Raw genomic sequence first — 16,392 nt, forward strand, 5'->3', positions numbered from 1 at the left:
TAACTCTAATGAACTTATCCTCTGCGGCAGAGGTAACTCTGGGTCTTCCTTTCCTGTGGCGGTCCTCATGAGAGCCAGTTTCATCATAGCGCTTGTGTGTTTTTGCAACTGCACTTGAAGAAACTTTCAAAGTATTTTACATTTTCCAGATTGACTGACCTTCACGTGTTAAATTAATGATGGACTGTCGTTTCTCTTTGCTTATTTGAGCTGTTCTTGCCATAATATGGACTTGGTCAAGAAATTCCACAAATTAACTATTAACTTTTAACAAGGCACACCTGTATATTGAAGCTGGTTGAGAGAATGCCAAGCGTATGCAAAGCTGTCATCTAGGCAAAGGGTGGCTACTTTGAAGAATCACAAATATAAAATATATTTTGATTTGTTTACTACATGATTTGGTTACTACGTGATTCCATATAGGTTATTTCATAGTTTTGACGTCTTCACTATTATTCTACAATGTATAAAATAAAGAAAAACTCTTGAATGAGTAGGTGTGTCTGAACTTTTGACTGGTACTGTATTCCTGTATTGTATACATGTATTCTGACTGGAGAGTAAATCATAATCAAATAAAGACCAGAAAAGAAGACCCCCTTTGCTTAACAGGTGGGATACAACTTCCAATGTGTTGACAATCTTTAGCCATAACCATTCAGGCCTACAACATTGTCTATTTTAAATGGCAGTAAAAACACATCTCAATAGTAAATATAAAGCGCCACAGTTTCAATGGTATATTGTGCAGGGATTACATTTGTCAATGCAGTGAGTCGCCATCAAATTGAAGTACAAAAAGTAGGTTAGAGAATAAAGTTATAATATAGAAACTTACATTAAACGACGTTTTTGACCTGAATAATTATTTACAGTTATCGTCAGTATGCCATTATGAGTTTGGGTTTATCCCTCTGACTCCGAGTCGAAAGTTGGCAGAATGTTATAAAAATTCTGCAGTCTGCTGCCCAGTTCGTTGGGAGGATTTAGAAGAAAAAAAACTCCCCCAGAGCGACTGGTTACGTTCCAGTCCGTTTATAATGTAGCCACGCTGCGCAGATGATCAGATTTGACAAGACCATGAGCCACAAAGACAATACAAGTGCGCGCGACTGGTGATGAAGACCACCTGGAACGCACCCATTTTTGCTACAGCTGTGCAGCAGCACACATCAACCGAATACACGACCTGAACAGCAGCGTGGCTGCAAATAATAATTCTCAAATATGCAAATTAATCGGTATTGAACGAAAGTAGCCGTGGATGATACAACATACTGTAATAAATTAAATTACTGATGGTAAGTTTCCTAAATATATTGTCTTTGTCATTGAACGACGAGGACATTTCAGAATGGCATACCTAAATCGTGCTTTCTGACGTTAGCATTTTCCCACATCTTGTCAATATGTTAATTTGACCTGTTATGCGTAATAAGCGAAACTTTCACAATCATCTGGAAGAATTGTATTGAAAGATGTCGGGTAACATTAACGTTACCTAATCACATTATGGTGTGTTGTTAGCGAGGCTAGCTAGCTGGCAAGCTAGCTGGCTTTTGTTCACTACACTAACGTTTTCTTGGACATCATCAATGCGTGTTTGGTTTTTTTGCTAGGTATTTTTTTTTAACTACACACGGCACATACATATGTTTTTGTTAGCTAGCTGTAGTTTAAAAACAGGTCACTCATTTCTGCAACTAGTTAGCTAATGCAATGGTTGATTGTGTGGCTAACATTAGCTAGCTAACGTTACGTCTTCCATCGTCGAATTGAATTGCGCTACCAAAAGCTCGTGGCATTTCTAAACTAGTAACGATATACCTGCTTAGTTTCATTGTTCTGTACTATATGTACTTTTCAAAACACTTCGCTAATTTGACAATTTATTAGACATTTAATGGATTATTATAAAGCTATAGATACCCCACCAATATGGCGTGAAGTGCGGTTTTGCTACAAAAACAAATGCCATTGCAATCATGCATGCTTTTTTTCTTATTAGCGCGCTCTTGTCAGGTGCAAAGTTCATAATTTTAGGGAAGTCGATAGATTTTACTAGATTGTGTTGATGTGCAGTAAATCAGATGCATACATTTCTTTCTTTCAGGGCCCAGCGTTTTTCTTGACTTTTGCATAAATATCCTAAAATAATGATTTGATACACTATTGCTCCATATAGCATATACCGTCTAACCCCGTATCACCTGAAATCCACATAGCACGTTGGGGGCGATAAAAACAAGAGCCCCGTTCATGTTAAATGATAGCTGAGTGGCCAGGAACGTTAGCGAAATGTCCACAAAGGGCTGCGCAATTCGGGGAGTTCCTGCATGTGGGCATTTCTGTATCTGCAGAAATCCCTCTTTATACTAATATTGGTAACATTTTAAACTAGGACGGGCGGGAAAGAGGGCCGCTCCTGTACAGTAGGTGGTCATAATGCACAATAGCAATAGCCAACGGCTAGCTACAACTGTAGACCGTGTCCTTCTACCCCGCCTGTCGGGCACTATTTTTTTCAGATACGTTAACTACAACGAGGGCGTGTATTTGGCACGCGGGAGCAAAGGACACTTGGCTAGTAAGGAGGTCTCCGGTACACAGCAGACTCCGGTATACCTACCACACGACCGGGGGGAACAGTTATGTTTTTAACGACGGTGAGGGCAGCTATTATCAGAGTTTATTTCCCTTTTTTAGTCACATTCAAGTGTCACACAAGCATGAAGATGTCTTTCTCAAATGCAGGAACCAATGGGATGTGGGGGTGCGTTACTGCAGATGGGCTACGCAATTTCATGAATATTCATGAGTATCGACATCACTCTGACCTCCTACCAAAACAGAAAACATGGCGGATCTGAAACCAGTAGTAACCACCAATTTCAATGAATGTTAACATAAAATGTAAATATGAATCTGACCTTCCCACGCCCCAATAACGTGGAGGGCATGCTAGCTAGCTACAGTGTGATTCATATTGTAACGACCCTGGGTTTATAAGCGTGGAAATCGGCTCTGCTGCACGAGCCTGCTTTTGCGGCACAGTCGATAGTAGCGCGCTGGGCTAGAAGGTCGAGACCTGCTCCCTTCTGTTTCATTACATTGGTGTCAGAAGTGGGATCGCAGTCTCCCTTGGAGGCATGGGTAATGTAATGAAACAGCAGGGAGCAGGTCTCACCCTTCTAACCCGAAGTCCAGCGCGCTATCAACTGTGCCGCAAAAGCATGCTGGTGCGGCAGAGCCGATCATCTGTTTTCTTCTAAAAACAGCTCAGTTAGCTAGCGAGGTGCTAATTTGCGATGCCAGTTAGCTAGACTCGGGAGCTCATGGGGACAGGGGTTTCAGGAGCCAGCGGGTTAGATGCGTTTCCACCAGTGTTGGCTGGTGGGAGGAGCTATAGGAGAACAGGCCCATTATATTGGCTGGAATTAACTAATGGAACGTAATCAAACATGCGGTTTCCATATGTTTGATGTTTGAAACTGTTCCATTAATTCCATTCCAGCCAATACAATGAGCCTGTCCTCCTAAAGCTTCTCCAACCAGCCTCTGGTTTCCACCATGGGAAACAACTGGCTACTAGTTTTTCAGCCAAATATGTTCAACTCATAGCTAGTTTGTCCAGTGACCACCTCGCATATGCCGCCCTCGGGGTTATGTATGGTATAAAGATTTGGAATTTATTGATAGACTACAGTAGAGTAATGACGTGTATCACCCGCAGTTAGTGCATTTCACTTAAGCTTTTTCAGTAGCACTTGGAAATGAAACATCATTGCCAACTATACACATTGGAGAGTTATAATGTTGCAATCACTAGGCAGCCAATAGTATATAGGAAACTGTTAACAATAAGCCACCTATATCACATGACACAAGTCACCAACTGTTGATAGTTAACATTTCAATAAACAATATTTATTTACATCATCCAGTGGAACTGTAGAAAGAGTGAGATGTACACAGAACAAAAATATAAGCGCAACATGCAACAATTTCAAAGATTTGACTGGGTCGCCGTATATCAAAGGATCAGCCAATTGAAATAAATTCATTAGACCCTACCGCCCTAATCTACAGATTTCACATGACTGGGAATATAGATATGCATTGGTTAGTCACAGAACTTTTTTTAAAAAAATAGGCCATGGATCAGAAAACCAGTCGGTGTCTTGTGACCACCATTTGCCTTATGCAGCGAGACACATCTCATTGGCATAGAGTTAATTAAGCTGTTGATTGTGGAATGCTGTCCCTCTTCAATGGCTGTGCGAAATGCTGGATATTGATGGCAACTGGAACATGCTGTTGTGCAAAGTCGATCCAGGACATCCCAAACTTGCTCAATGCGTGACATGTCTGGTCAGTATGTGGGGTATATTCAGAGGTGGAAACTTAATGTGGGAATGTACAGGAATATATGGGAATTAACAGAAATATGCAAATTAATATTAATATTGTTTAAATGTAGATGTTTTTTTGCATTGGATATATTTACCATATCATATGGAGAAGGAAACAAACCGTTTACCATAAGTAGACATAATTGCAAATGATTAAATCCTTCTAATAGAAAAAAAAGCAACAATTGTTACGAATTTCACTTTAATTAATTAACTCTTCACATGGGATGATTTCACTGAACAACAAAAGGGAATTTTGAATGATCATCGCATCTTCCAAAAACGTTTAACATACATCTGTAAAATGATAGTCTAGAAACTAAAGCTTCAGTTGTCTAACTCTCAGGCTTCCATGTCTTCTCCCTGGACCTCCTCAATGTCCACCTCTTGAACATCAGACTCTGAGGCCTCATCCACACGGTCACTTTCCAACCTTGTTGAGGATGTCTCGTTGTCATGCTCAAAAAGCCTCAAATTTGCCCGGGTGTCCACCAATGTTTTCAACCCTTGTATTGGTCAGCCTGTTGACTGCTTTTGTCTGTTCCCAAACAAGACCAGTTGCGCTCTGAGGCGGCTGATGTTGGTGGGATTTGGGGGGTGATGGAGGCAACAGGGGAAAGAGCCTCAGATCCACAAAGCCCCTTCCACCAGGTGGCTGATGAGATATGTTGGCACGACTGCCATATTGCATCTCCATCCCAAAGCCCTTGCTTAGAAGTGTACTTTGCCAGACTGCCAAGAACCGTGCCCTCATCCAGGCCAAGGTGGTGAGACACAGTAGTGATGACACCATAGGCCTAGTTGATCTCTGCACCAGACAGGATGCTCTTGCCAGCATACTTGGGGCTTAATCCAGCCGCCGTGTCAGATTTCAAAAAGGCTTTACGGCGAAAGCAAACCATGCGATTATCTGAGGACAGCGCCCAGCACACAAATGCATAAGAAATAATTTTCAACCAGGGAGTTGCGACACGAAAGTCAGAAATAGCTAAATAATATATGCCTTACTTTTGAAGATCTTGTGTTGGCACTCCAAAAGGTCCCAGTTACATTACAAATGGTCCTATTGTTCGATAAACTCCTTCTTTATATCCATAAAAACTCAGTTTAGCTGGCGCGCTAATGTCAACAATCCACTCGGTTTCCTTCCTTCAAAATGCATACAAAATTAATCCCAAATGTTACCAATAAACTTATCCAAACAAGTCAATCAATGTTTATAATCAAACCTTAGGTACCCTAATACGCAAATAAAAAATACAATTTAAGACGGAGAATCGTTATTGTCTTTACCTGAGAAAAATACCAAAGAACGGGAGCCACCTAGAAAAACTACAATTTCTGGCTAATTTTTCCAAAAACCAGCCTGAAACTCTTTCTAAAGACTGACATCTAGTGGAAGCCCTAGGAACTGCAACCGGGCACGATTTCGCCCTGTTATAAAAGTGCCAGCCATTGAAATCAGTGGTAGGATGAATTTTTTGGGGGGGTGGTTTGTCCTCAGGGTTTTGCCTGCCATTTCAGTTCTGTTATACACATTATTTTCACAGTTTTATAAACTTTAGAGTGTTTATCCAAATCTACCAATTATATGCATATCCTTGCTTCTGTGCCTGAGTAACAGGCAGTTTACTTTGGGCACGCTTTTCATCCGGACGTCAAAATACCACCCCCTATCCCAAAGAAGTTAAGGCAGAAGTCTTCACGCTTGTTGATGCATTTCAGAACTGCGGTTTCCTCTGCTTGGAGCAACAGTGACGTGGGCAGGGCAGTACGGATTTATTCTCTTACATCTGCAAGCAGAGTCTGAACATCAGCCAGGATGGTATTGTCTCCCTCAATCCGTGCAATGGCTACTGCTATAGGTTTCAGGCTGCTTACCACTCTCCCAAAATACATCCTCCAGGAGGATCCTCTTGATGGGGCTGTCCATATCGGCAGACTGAGGTGGCCATTTCTTGGAGACACCTTCCCCTCCAGGAGACTGTCAAACATGATGACAACACCACCCCAACGGGTTTTGCTGGGCAGCTTCAATGTGGTCCTCTTATTCTTCTCACTTTGCTTGGTGAGGTTTATTGCTGCTATAACTTGATGACCCTTCACATACCTAACCATTTCCTTGGCTCTCTTGTAGAGTGTATCTGTTGTTTTCAGTGCCATGATGTCCTTGAGGAGCAGATTCAATCCATGAGCATCACAGCCAATTGGTATGATGTGGGGGTAGGACTCCTCCACTTTAGACCAAGCAGCCTTCATGTTTGCTGCATTGTCTGTCACCAGTGCAAATACCTTCTGTCGTCCAAGGTGAGTGATGACTGCCTTCAGCTCATCTGCATCATAGAGACCAGTGTGTCGCTTGTCCCTTGTGTCTGTGCTCTTGTAGAATACTGGTTGAGGGGTGGAGCTGGTGTAATTAATTATTCCTTGCCCACGAACATTCGACCACCCATTAGAGATGATTGAAATAGTCTGCTTTCTCTATGATTTGTTTGACCTTCACTTGAACTCTGCATCTAGAAAATTAGTAGATAAAGCATGTCTGGTTGGAGGGGTGTATGCTGGGCGAAGAACATTCAGACATCTCTTCTAATACACATTGCCTGTGAGCATCAGAGGTGAATCAGTTGCAAACATAGCTCGAACAAGACATTCATCAGCATTTCTCTGACTACGTTCCTCCATTGAGTCAAATACATTTCTGATTCCAGGAGGACCATGAGCTGTTGCTATCGATAAGGTGTCTGATTCGTCATTTTCACCTTGAATAGAAGTGGAGGGACTTTTGTCAGAGTTTGCTTGTTGTGAGTGTTGAGGGAACTTTATTCACTTGGCCAGATGATTCTGCATCTTTGTTGCATTCCTCACATTTGATTTGGCACCTTGTGTATCCCACAAAAAAGGTTCACTGTTAAGCTAACTTTTCTTTTATGCATTTAAGCAAAATTACCAAAATTCCCGGGCTTAACTTGCCATTTAATCTATCAGTATGTAAGCCATGGAAGAACTGGGACATTTTCAGCTTCCAAGAATTGTGTACAGATCCCTGTGCCATGGGGCCGTGCTTTATCATGCAGAAACTTGAGGCGGATTAATGGCACAACAATGGGCCTCAGGATCTCGTAAACAGTGCTGGAAAAAGTATCCAATTGTCATACTTGTGTAAAAGTAAAGATACTGTCATAGAAAAAGACTCAAGTTAGTCACCCAATAAAATCCTACTTGAGTAAAAGTTTGAAACTATTTGGTTTTAAATATACTTAAGTATCAAAAGTAAAGGTATAAATATTTTAGAAATTCCTCATATCAAATCAAAGTTTTGTCACGTGCGCTGAATACAACAGGTGTAGTAGACCTTACAGTGAAATGCTTATTTACAGGCTCTAACCAGTAGTGCAAAAAAGGTATTAGGTGAACAATAGGTAGGTAAAGAAATAAGACAGGCTACATACAGACACCGGTTTGTCAGGCTGATTGCGGTAGTATGTAGATATGGTTAAAGTGACTATGCATATGATGAACAGAGAGTAGTGTAAAAGAGGAGTTGGCGGATGGGACACTATGCAGATAGCCCGGTTAGCCAATGTGGGGAGCAGTGGTTGGTCGGCCCAATTGGAGGTAATATGTACATGTGTGTATAGTAAAAGTGACGATGAATATCATAAACAGAGATTACCAGCAGTGTAAAAAGAGGGGTTGGGGGGGGCACACAATGCCCGGATAGCCATTTGATTACCTGTTCAGGAGTCTTATGGCTTGGGGGTTAACTGTTGAGAAGCCTTTTTGTCCTAGACTTGGAACTCTTGTACTGCTTGCCATGTGGTAGTAGAGAGAACAGTCTGTGGCTGGGGTCCTCTGAAATGTTTTGAGTGATTCTGTCATACCCTGAACTGCACTGTAAAACATGGAAATTAAACTGGGCATATGCCCAGAACATCATATTTATTATTATTTAGTGCAGGGTGAGAAATATAAACCAAACATTCACACTCAAATATTTGTTTGTTTTTACCTTGTTAAATGTTGAATGTCAACTTTTTATAATTTCATAGCTTTATTTTTCTTTTTAAAAATTATTGCAGTTATGAACATATGCAAGATTGTTCCCTCATTCATTTAAATGCTAAAAGTGAATTATTATATTCCCTTTACAGGAAAAGTCACAATTATGGCAGTCCCTGTCTGAGTGTCTCTCTGTGTCTCTGTGTGTCTCTCTGACTCTCGCTCTGTCTCTCTGTGTGTGTGTGTGTCTCGCTCTCTCTCTCTGTCTCACTGGGTGTGTCTCCCTCTGTGTCGCTCTCTCTTTTAGCAACACAATTACTTGTGTTGAGTGTGAAATCAAAGTTTGTCACGTGCGCCGAATACAACAGGTGTAGACCTTACAGTGAAATGCTTATTTACAGGCTCTAACCAATAGTGCAAAACAGGTATTAGGTGAACAATGGGTAGGTAAAGAAATAAAACAACAGTAAAAAGACAGGCTATATACAGTAACAAGTCCATGTAGCCATTTGATCACCTGTTCAGGAGTCTTATGGCTTGGGGGTAAAAACTTTTGAGACGCCTTTTTGTCCTAGACTTGGCACTCCGGTACTGCTTGCCATGTGGTAGTAGAGAGAACAGTCTGTGGCTGGGGTCTTAGACAATTTTTAGGGCCTTCCTCTGACATCGCCTGGTGTAGAGGTCCTGGATGGCAGGCAGCTTAGCCCCAGTGATGTACTGGGCCGTACGCACTACCCTCTGTAGTGCCTTGCGGTCAGAGGCCGAGCAGTTACCGTACCAGACACTGATGCAACCAGTCAGGCAGGATGCTCTCGATGTTACAGCTGTAGAACCTTTTGAGGATCTCAGGACACATGCCAAATCTTTTCAGTCTCCTGAGGGGGAATAGATTTTGTCGTGCACGAATCACGACTGTCTTGGTGTGTTTGGACCATTCTAGTTTGTGGTTGATGTGGACAACAAGGAACTTGAAGCTCTCAACCTGCTCCACGACAGCCCCGTCGATGAGAATGGGGGTGTGCTCAGTCCTCCTTTTCCTGTAGTCCACAATCTCCTTAGTCACATTGAGGGATAGGTTGTTATTCTGGCACCACCCGGCCAGGTCTCTGACCTCCCTATAGGCTGTCTCGTCATTGTCGGGGATCAGGCCTACCACTGTTAGTCTGCAAACTTAATGATGGTGTTGGAGTCATGCCTGGCCATGCAGTCGTGGGTGAACAGGGAGTACAGGAGGGGACTGATCACGCACCCCTGGGGAGCTCCAGTGTTGAGGATCAGTGTGGCAGATGTGTTGCTACCTACCCTCACCACCTGGGGGTGGCCCATCAGTAAGTCCAGGATCCAGTTGCAGAGGAAGGTGTTTTGTCCCAGGTTCCTTAGCTTAGTGAGGAGCTTTGAGGGTACTATGGTGTTGGACGCTGAGCTTTAGTCAATGAATAGCATTCTCACATAAGTATTCCTTTTGTCCAGGTATTACGTAAACCAGACGCACAGTTGTCTTTTTTTACGGACAGCCAGGGGCACACTCCAACACTCAGACATTTATAAACAAAGCATTTGTGGATGTTATCTTGATAATGTGTCAATTGAACCATTTTCTGTCCTGCTCAGCATTAAAAATGTAATGTGTACTTTTGGGTGTTACGGAAAATGTATGGAGTAAAAAGTACATTATTCTCTTTGGGAGTATAGTGACTTAAAAGTTTTAAAAAGTGTTTAAGTACAGATACCCCAAAAAATGACTAATGGAGTACTTTAAAATGTTTTTACTTAAGTACTTTACACCACTGCTTATAACGGTATCTGTGCATTCAAATTACCATCGATAAAATGCAATTGTGATCGTTGTCCGTAGCCTAATCCTTCCCATATCATAACCCCACCGCTACCATGAGTCACTCTGTTCACAACATTGACATCAGCAAACCGCTCGCCCACACTACACCGGCCCACTGCCGTCTGCCCGGTACAGTTAAAACCGGGTTTCATCCATGAAGAGCACAATTCTACACTTTTTCCATGGAGCAGAGAATTTGTTTTGCAGTTTTATGGCTTCTCATGCTATTCTACACATTTTGCCTTGAGGCTGAGAGAATTTGAGTTATATAGATATTTTCCTGTAATTGTAAACCTTTTTGTAGATGAGCCTCGCATGGGTGTGTTCTGCACCACTGATCCAGTCTTTATACATGAATCATATCTATTAACTTAAAGGTGCATTCCAGTCTCCTTTTCACCTAATTTGTTACCTGATTTACTGAACAAACGACTCATCTCAATAGGTGGCCCAGGTATCCTCATGACATCAGTGTAGCTGAAGTGTTATGGTGTATATTATATTATCATTGCTGAGATTGAAGGAACCAATGTAATTTGGTAAATAATTTCAGAAATGAAGTTATGTATATAGATATATACACACGCATACATACAGTGGGGCAAAAAAAGTATTTAGTCAGCTGCCAATTGTGCAAGTTCTCCCACTGAAAAAGATGAGGCCTGTAATTTTCATCATAGGTACACTTCAACTATGACAGACAAAATGAGAAAAAAAATGCAGAAAATCACACTAGGATTTTTTTATGAATTTATTTGCAAATTATGGTGGAAAATAAGTATTTGGTCAATAACAAAAGTTTCTCAATACTTTTATATACCCTTTGTTGGCAATGACAGGGGTCAAACGTTTTCTGTAAGTCTTCAAGGTTTCACACACTGTTGCTGGTATTTTGGCCCATTCCTCCATGCAGATCTCCTCTAGAGCAGTGATGTTTTGGAGCTGTTGCTGGGCAACATGGACTTTCAACTCCCTCCAAAGATTTTCTATGGGTTTGAGATCTGGAGACTGGTTAGGTCACTCCAGGACCTTAATGCTTCTTCCGAAGCCACTCCTTCGTTGCCCGGGCGGTGTGTTTGGGTTGTCATGCTGAAAGACCCAGCCACGTTTCATCTTCAATGCCCTTGCTGATGGTAGGCTTTGTTACTTTGGTCCCAGCTCTCTGCAGGTCATTCACTAGGTCCCCCCGTGTGGTCCTGGGATTTTTTGCTCACCGCTCTTGTGATCATTTTGACCCCACGGGGTGAGATCTTGCGTGGAGCCCCAGATCGAGGGAGATTATCAGTGGTCTTGTATGTCTTCCATTTCCTAATAATTGCTCCCACAGTTGATTTCTTCAAACCAAGCTGCTTACCTATTGCAGATTCAGTCTTCCCAGTCCAGTGCAGGTCTACAATTTTGTTTCTGGTGTCCTTTGACAGCTCTTTGGTCTTGGCCATGGTAGAGTTTGGAGTGTGACTGTTTGAGGTTGTGGACAGGTGTCTTTTATACTGATAACAAGTTCAAACAGGTGCCATTAATACAGGTAACGAGTGGAGGACAGAGGAGCCTCTTGAAGAAGAAGTTACAGGTCTATGAGAGCCAGAAATCTTTCTTGTTTGTAGGTGACCAAATACTTATTTTTCACCATAATTTGCAAATAAATTCATAAAAAATCCTACAATGTGATTTTCTGGATTTTTTTCCTAATTTGTCTGTCATAGTTGAAGTGTACCTATGATGAAAATTACAGGCCTCATCTTTTTCAGTGGGAGAACTTGCACAATTGGTGGCTGACTAAATACTTTTTTGCCCCACTGTACACACAGTGTGTGTATCTAAACTTTATGTTGCTTGGATTGAGTTGAGATTCACACATTTTACAAATTGTTTGAGGAGATACTTATTTTCCTGACAAATGTGTTCTCTTTATTTTTCAGGAAACTGACAACCCAAGATCAGCCAGTTGAGGACACCTGAGCCCCCCTTTGTACTGTGACTGTCTTGTACCACAATGCTTGGCCTTCAGGGAAGCACCTCATCCCCTAAAATGTATCGCTGTGTGGCTTGTTCAGCCACCTTTACTGGATTGGCATCCTTGTTGGTGCACCAAGCTTCTCATGCAGTTCAATATGACAAGCAACCACCACAATCTGAGAAGCAGCCTCTCTGCACTCACTGTGGTGAAGTGTTTTTAAACAAGGAGCTCCAAGACCAGCACTGCTGCAAAGCACTACCTGAGACCCCGGCTCCCTCTCTTTTTATCTGTGATTGTGGGGATGAGTTTCAGAACTTTAATGAAATGCTAGAGCATAAAAGATCTCATGTCTCAACCCCCCAGCAGCAGACCCAGACGACTGATGCCAGATATTCGGGCCAAGAAGAATCCAGTCTGGTTGAACCTGTCCAACCAGTCTCCCCTCAGCCAATCCTTAGCCAAACCATTTTGGGCCTCGGTCCCCCCTCTCATCCCTCACCCCTATCTCCTGTCATTCGTAGTTCAATTCTCCCACAGCTTAATAGCACATCCACTGTTCCTGAAGTCTATACAAATAAGGGGTTTATTGCCCTAACCAGACCTCCAGAGCTGAACAACCTCCCTCCAGGTGCAAGTGAGCAAGAATTACAGCCTGATGGGCTTAACCAACCTGAGAACATCTCTACTGCACAGGAACCCTCGCCACAATCCATCCAGGATGAGACTCCTGAGGATGCAGACTGTCCCGTTACAAGCGGTGCATCTTCAGATGATGCCGGCGCACCTAAGAATGAGACAATAATGAAGTTGATAGCAAATGCCTACATGAAACGTTATCAACCTGCTCAACACTACCCATTAAGACACAAGAGACTTGTGGTCCCCAAAAAAGAGCTTATACCAGTGGAGGTGATGTCACAATCCAAACACACAGCAGCATCCACACCAGGGCCCTCTATTGGCCAGTTAAGACACCTGCTTACAAAGTCTGGTGCAAAGACAATAGCCCGTCCATCTGGCAGTAGTGGTATCATATCTTTGACTCAGACCTTCTGCCCTGTAGTAGTTCTTGAGACCCGTCAAAAGCTTATTGATTCTAGAAATAGGGCCACACAGGGGAGATATCAATGTGGCCGCTGCCGAAGTGTTTTTCAGGACTTGGACAGCTTGACAGTGCATCATGCCTTACACAGGAAGGAGATAGTGAAGTGTTGTCGTCACTGTAAACAACTGATGATTGGAAAACCACCCCTTCCAGACAACCACATCTGTCCCCTGGCTCCCCACCACCTTACCTCAGTGGGGAGTAAATGCCACTCTATCAAAAAGACTGCATCATTCCAGAAGCAAAAGAAGCAACAACCGCAAAGAAGCTTCCAAAGTGTTAAAGCTAGGACGCCTTACTTTTGTCAAGTGTGCAAGCACAACTATGCCCGTAGGTATAATCTCAATGTGCACAAGTGTCAGGGGCCACCCCATCCTCCTCAGCATGCCTCCAACTCTGCCCTGTGCAAAAATACTGCATTTGGGGAAAACATTAAAGCAAGGGAGCCTGTCACAGGTGTCAACCAGAGGCCTCTAATCTCCAAAAACACCGGTGTGGGCACTGACAGCACTCGTCAGATAAAGGAGGAGGCGATTTCTGCAGAATCAAGGCCATATCCACAGTTTCCTGATTTGCTCTGGTCCGGTTCACCTAAAAGCTTCTCATCCTTCTATCCTGAAGTTGCCAAGCATGTAACACCAGGAGAAATTGATTCAGGATCTGCAACACTACAGCAAGGAGATGGTGAAGGGGACAACGCAGCAAGTAGTTTTAAACAAGAAGGTAAAGATGGAGAATGGACAATGCCTTTAGATGATTCTGAGATTGACGTTCTGATTGAGGCAGTAGATGCAGAAGACGACGATGATTTAATGCTACAAGAACCTATTTCTCAGGGTCATGTCAAGTCCACAAAGGATGGCGTGCCTTATTTCATAAAAGATGGTGCTAGACGTTTTCCCTGCTATAGATGTCAGAAAACGTACAGTCGAGGGTGCACATTAAAAAAGCATCAAAGGCTGTGTGGAAATAGGTCATTTCTGCCACAATCTACTTTTCGGGCGGTAGCACAGAAAGTTAACAAGGGTCAATTCCAATTTGATTGCTATGTCTGTGGAAGGAGCTTTAACCGCAAAGATAACATGCTGATTCATAGGAAGAAGTGCCAGTTAAGTAGAACCATGGCCAAGAATGATAATGGACTTTTACAACAGGGCATATCAGCAGCCCAGGCACCGCAACGTCTCGTGGCACAAAGTAGTAAAAATCTGGAGGATAATGGGGAAAATTGGGGTATTATGTCATTGCCCAATGTTCTTCCCAGGAGAGTGACGTGTGAGTGTGGGGCAGGCTTTACTTCCCCACGGCTCCTCCTAGAGCATTTGCAAAAGCATGCGCAGGAGGCCTATACATGCCCCACATGCGGTGAGACACTGAGTTCCTGGGCAGACTATGAAGTCCACCTACAAGTACACATGCAGCCTCGGCACCAGATGTATGGTGGAATGCAACAGCAGCGCTCTCCACCTCTACTGCTGAGGTTTCCACAGCAGCCACGTCAACGTCGGCAGCCCCTGCCAAAGCAGCGACATACGCCTCCGCAACACTCTCTACCAGCACAGCGCCCTCAGCCAAATCAACAACCTCTGCGGAAGCCTAGGAAGCCACAGCCGCGCTGTGTGTGCATACGATGCAGCAACACCTTTTGCAGTCGCGGCGCGCTGCTAAAGCACCTCTCCTGGAATCGGTGTAAAGGTGACAGAGGAGCTATATCAGCAAAGGCAAACCACTGTTCCCGATGCAGCATGGACTTCCCCAATGGCCTCAGCCTCAAGTTTCACCAGCTAAATGGAATGTGCAAGCCTGCCTTCAAGCCCATGCGTTGCCCTGTGTGCGTGCGCTGGTTTGGCACTGTGGAGGGACTCCAGAAACACCTGCAAACACACGACCAGACCAACTCGTTTCGATGCCTCATCTGCCAGCGCCTCTATCCCAGCCTACGGTCACTGAAAGACCACCGCAGAAAGGTCCATTGCATTTTGTCTGGAGACACAGCGCAGGTTACACAATGAGAGTGAATACTCTGAAAATCATAATCCAACAGAACATGTATGAACAATGATTTTAGCTAAATGTTTTTGCAAGATCTGTTATTGATTTGAGGGATTAATTGTCGTGTGTCACCATATATAATCATTATTGTACTATTCTACTTTGATTCTATTTTCACTGTCTCTCAGTAGACTTTTCTTGCTCACTTGAACCTATTTTCATGGCCATAGTTGTAAACTGTTGTATTGTGCTGTAAAATGCAATGATGTTCTTAAAGGGATACTTTGGGATTTTGGCAATGAAGCCCTTTATCTACTTCCCCACTATGAAGGAAGTTCGAGGGAGTTACTGTAGACTTCGTCATGCGCTAATGCTAGTTAGCAACTTCCTTCAAACTGCATGCAGAGGTATAAAAATGGTATCGACATGTTAATCGGACTGACTCTGGGAAATAAATTGAAGGGCTTCATTGCCAAAATCCTGAAGTATCCCTTTAACTCCTCAGCCATTATTAAAATGTACCACTTATTGTTCAAGTGCTCTTTTAGGTTGTGAAAAAACATTGATGGTTATATCTTAGTGTGGTAGCTATCAGTGCATTTGGGACAAAACTATTTGTAAGTGAATATACACTACAAAGTATGTGCACACCTGCTCGTCGAACTCCTCATTCCCAACCATGGGCATTAATATGTAGTTGGGGGTACCAACTACATATTTGCTGCTATAACAGAATCCACTCTTCTGGGAAGGCTTTCATGTAGATGTTGGAACGTTGCTGAGGGGACTTGCTTCCATTCAGCCACGAGCATTCGTGAGGTCGGGCACTGATGTTGGGTGATAAGGCCTGGCTCGCAGTCGGCGTTCCCATTTATCCCGAAGGTGGTCGATGGGGTTGAGGTCAGGGCTCTGTGCAGTCAAGTTCTTCTACACCGATGTCAACAAACCATTTCTGTATGGACCTCGCTTTGTGCACAGTGGAATTGTTATGCTGAAACAGGAAAGGGCCTTCCCCAAGCTGTTGCCACAAAGTTAAAAAGCACAGAATCGTCTAGAACGTCTTTGTATGCTGTAACGTTACGAT

At 43.1% G+C, this 16,392-nt stretch overlaps 1 protein-coding gene across 2 annotated transcripts; it reads left to right on the top strand.

The window, feature by feature from the left end:
* The first annotated feature begins 1,124 nt into the window (after positions 1-1,124).
* On the top strand, positions 1,125-16,067 carry im:7147486. Of its 2 annotated transcripts, XM_024415575.2 has the most exons (3): positions 1,125-1,304; positions 6,553-6,722; positions 12,174-16,067. In XM_024415575.2, the coding sequence occupies exon 3, from the start codon at positions 12,248-12,250 to the stop codon at positions 15,326-15,328; it is 3,081 nt and encodes a 1,026-aa protein (XP_024271343.2). In that variant the 5' UTR covers positions 1,125-1,304; positions 6,553-6,722; positions 12,174-12,247; the 3' UTR covers positions 15,329-16,067. The 2 variants fall into 2 exon arrangements, with proteins under 2 accessions (XP_024271343.2, XP_024271342.2); XM_024415574.2 differs by lacking the exon at positions 6,553-6,722.
* The last annotated feature ends 325 nt before the right edge of the window (positions 16,068-16,392 follow it).

The sequence above is a fragment of the Oncorhynchus tshawytscha genome, linkage group LG23, assembly GCF_018296145.1.
Source record: "Oncorhynchus tshawytscha isolate Ot180627B linkage group LG23, Otsh_v2.0, whole genome shotgun sequence".
Taxonomy (NCBI): domain Eukaryota; kingdom Metazoa; phylum Chordata; class Actinopteri; order Salmoniformes; family Salmonidae; genus Oncorhynchus; species Oncorhynchus tshawytscha.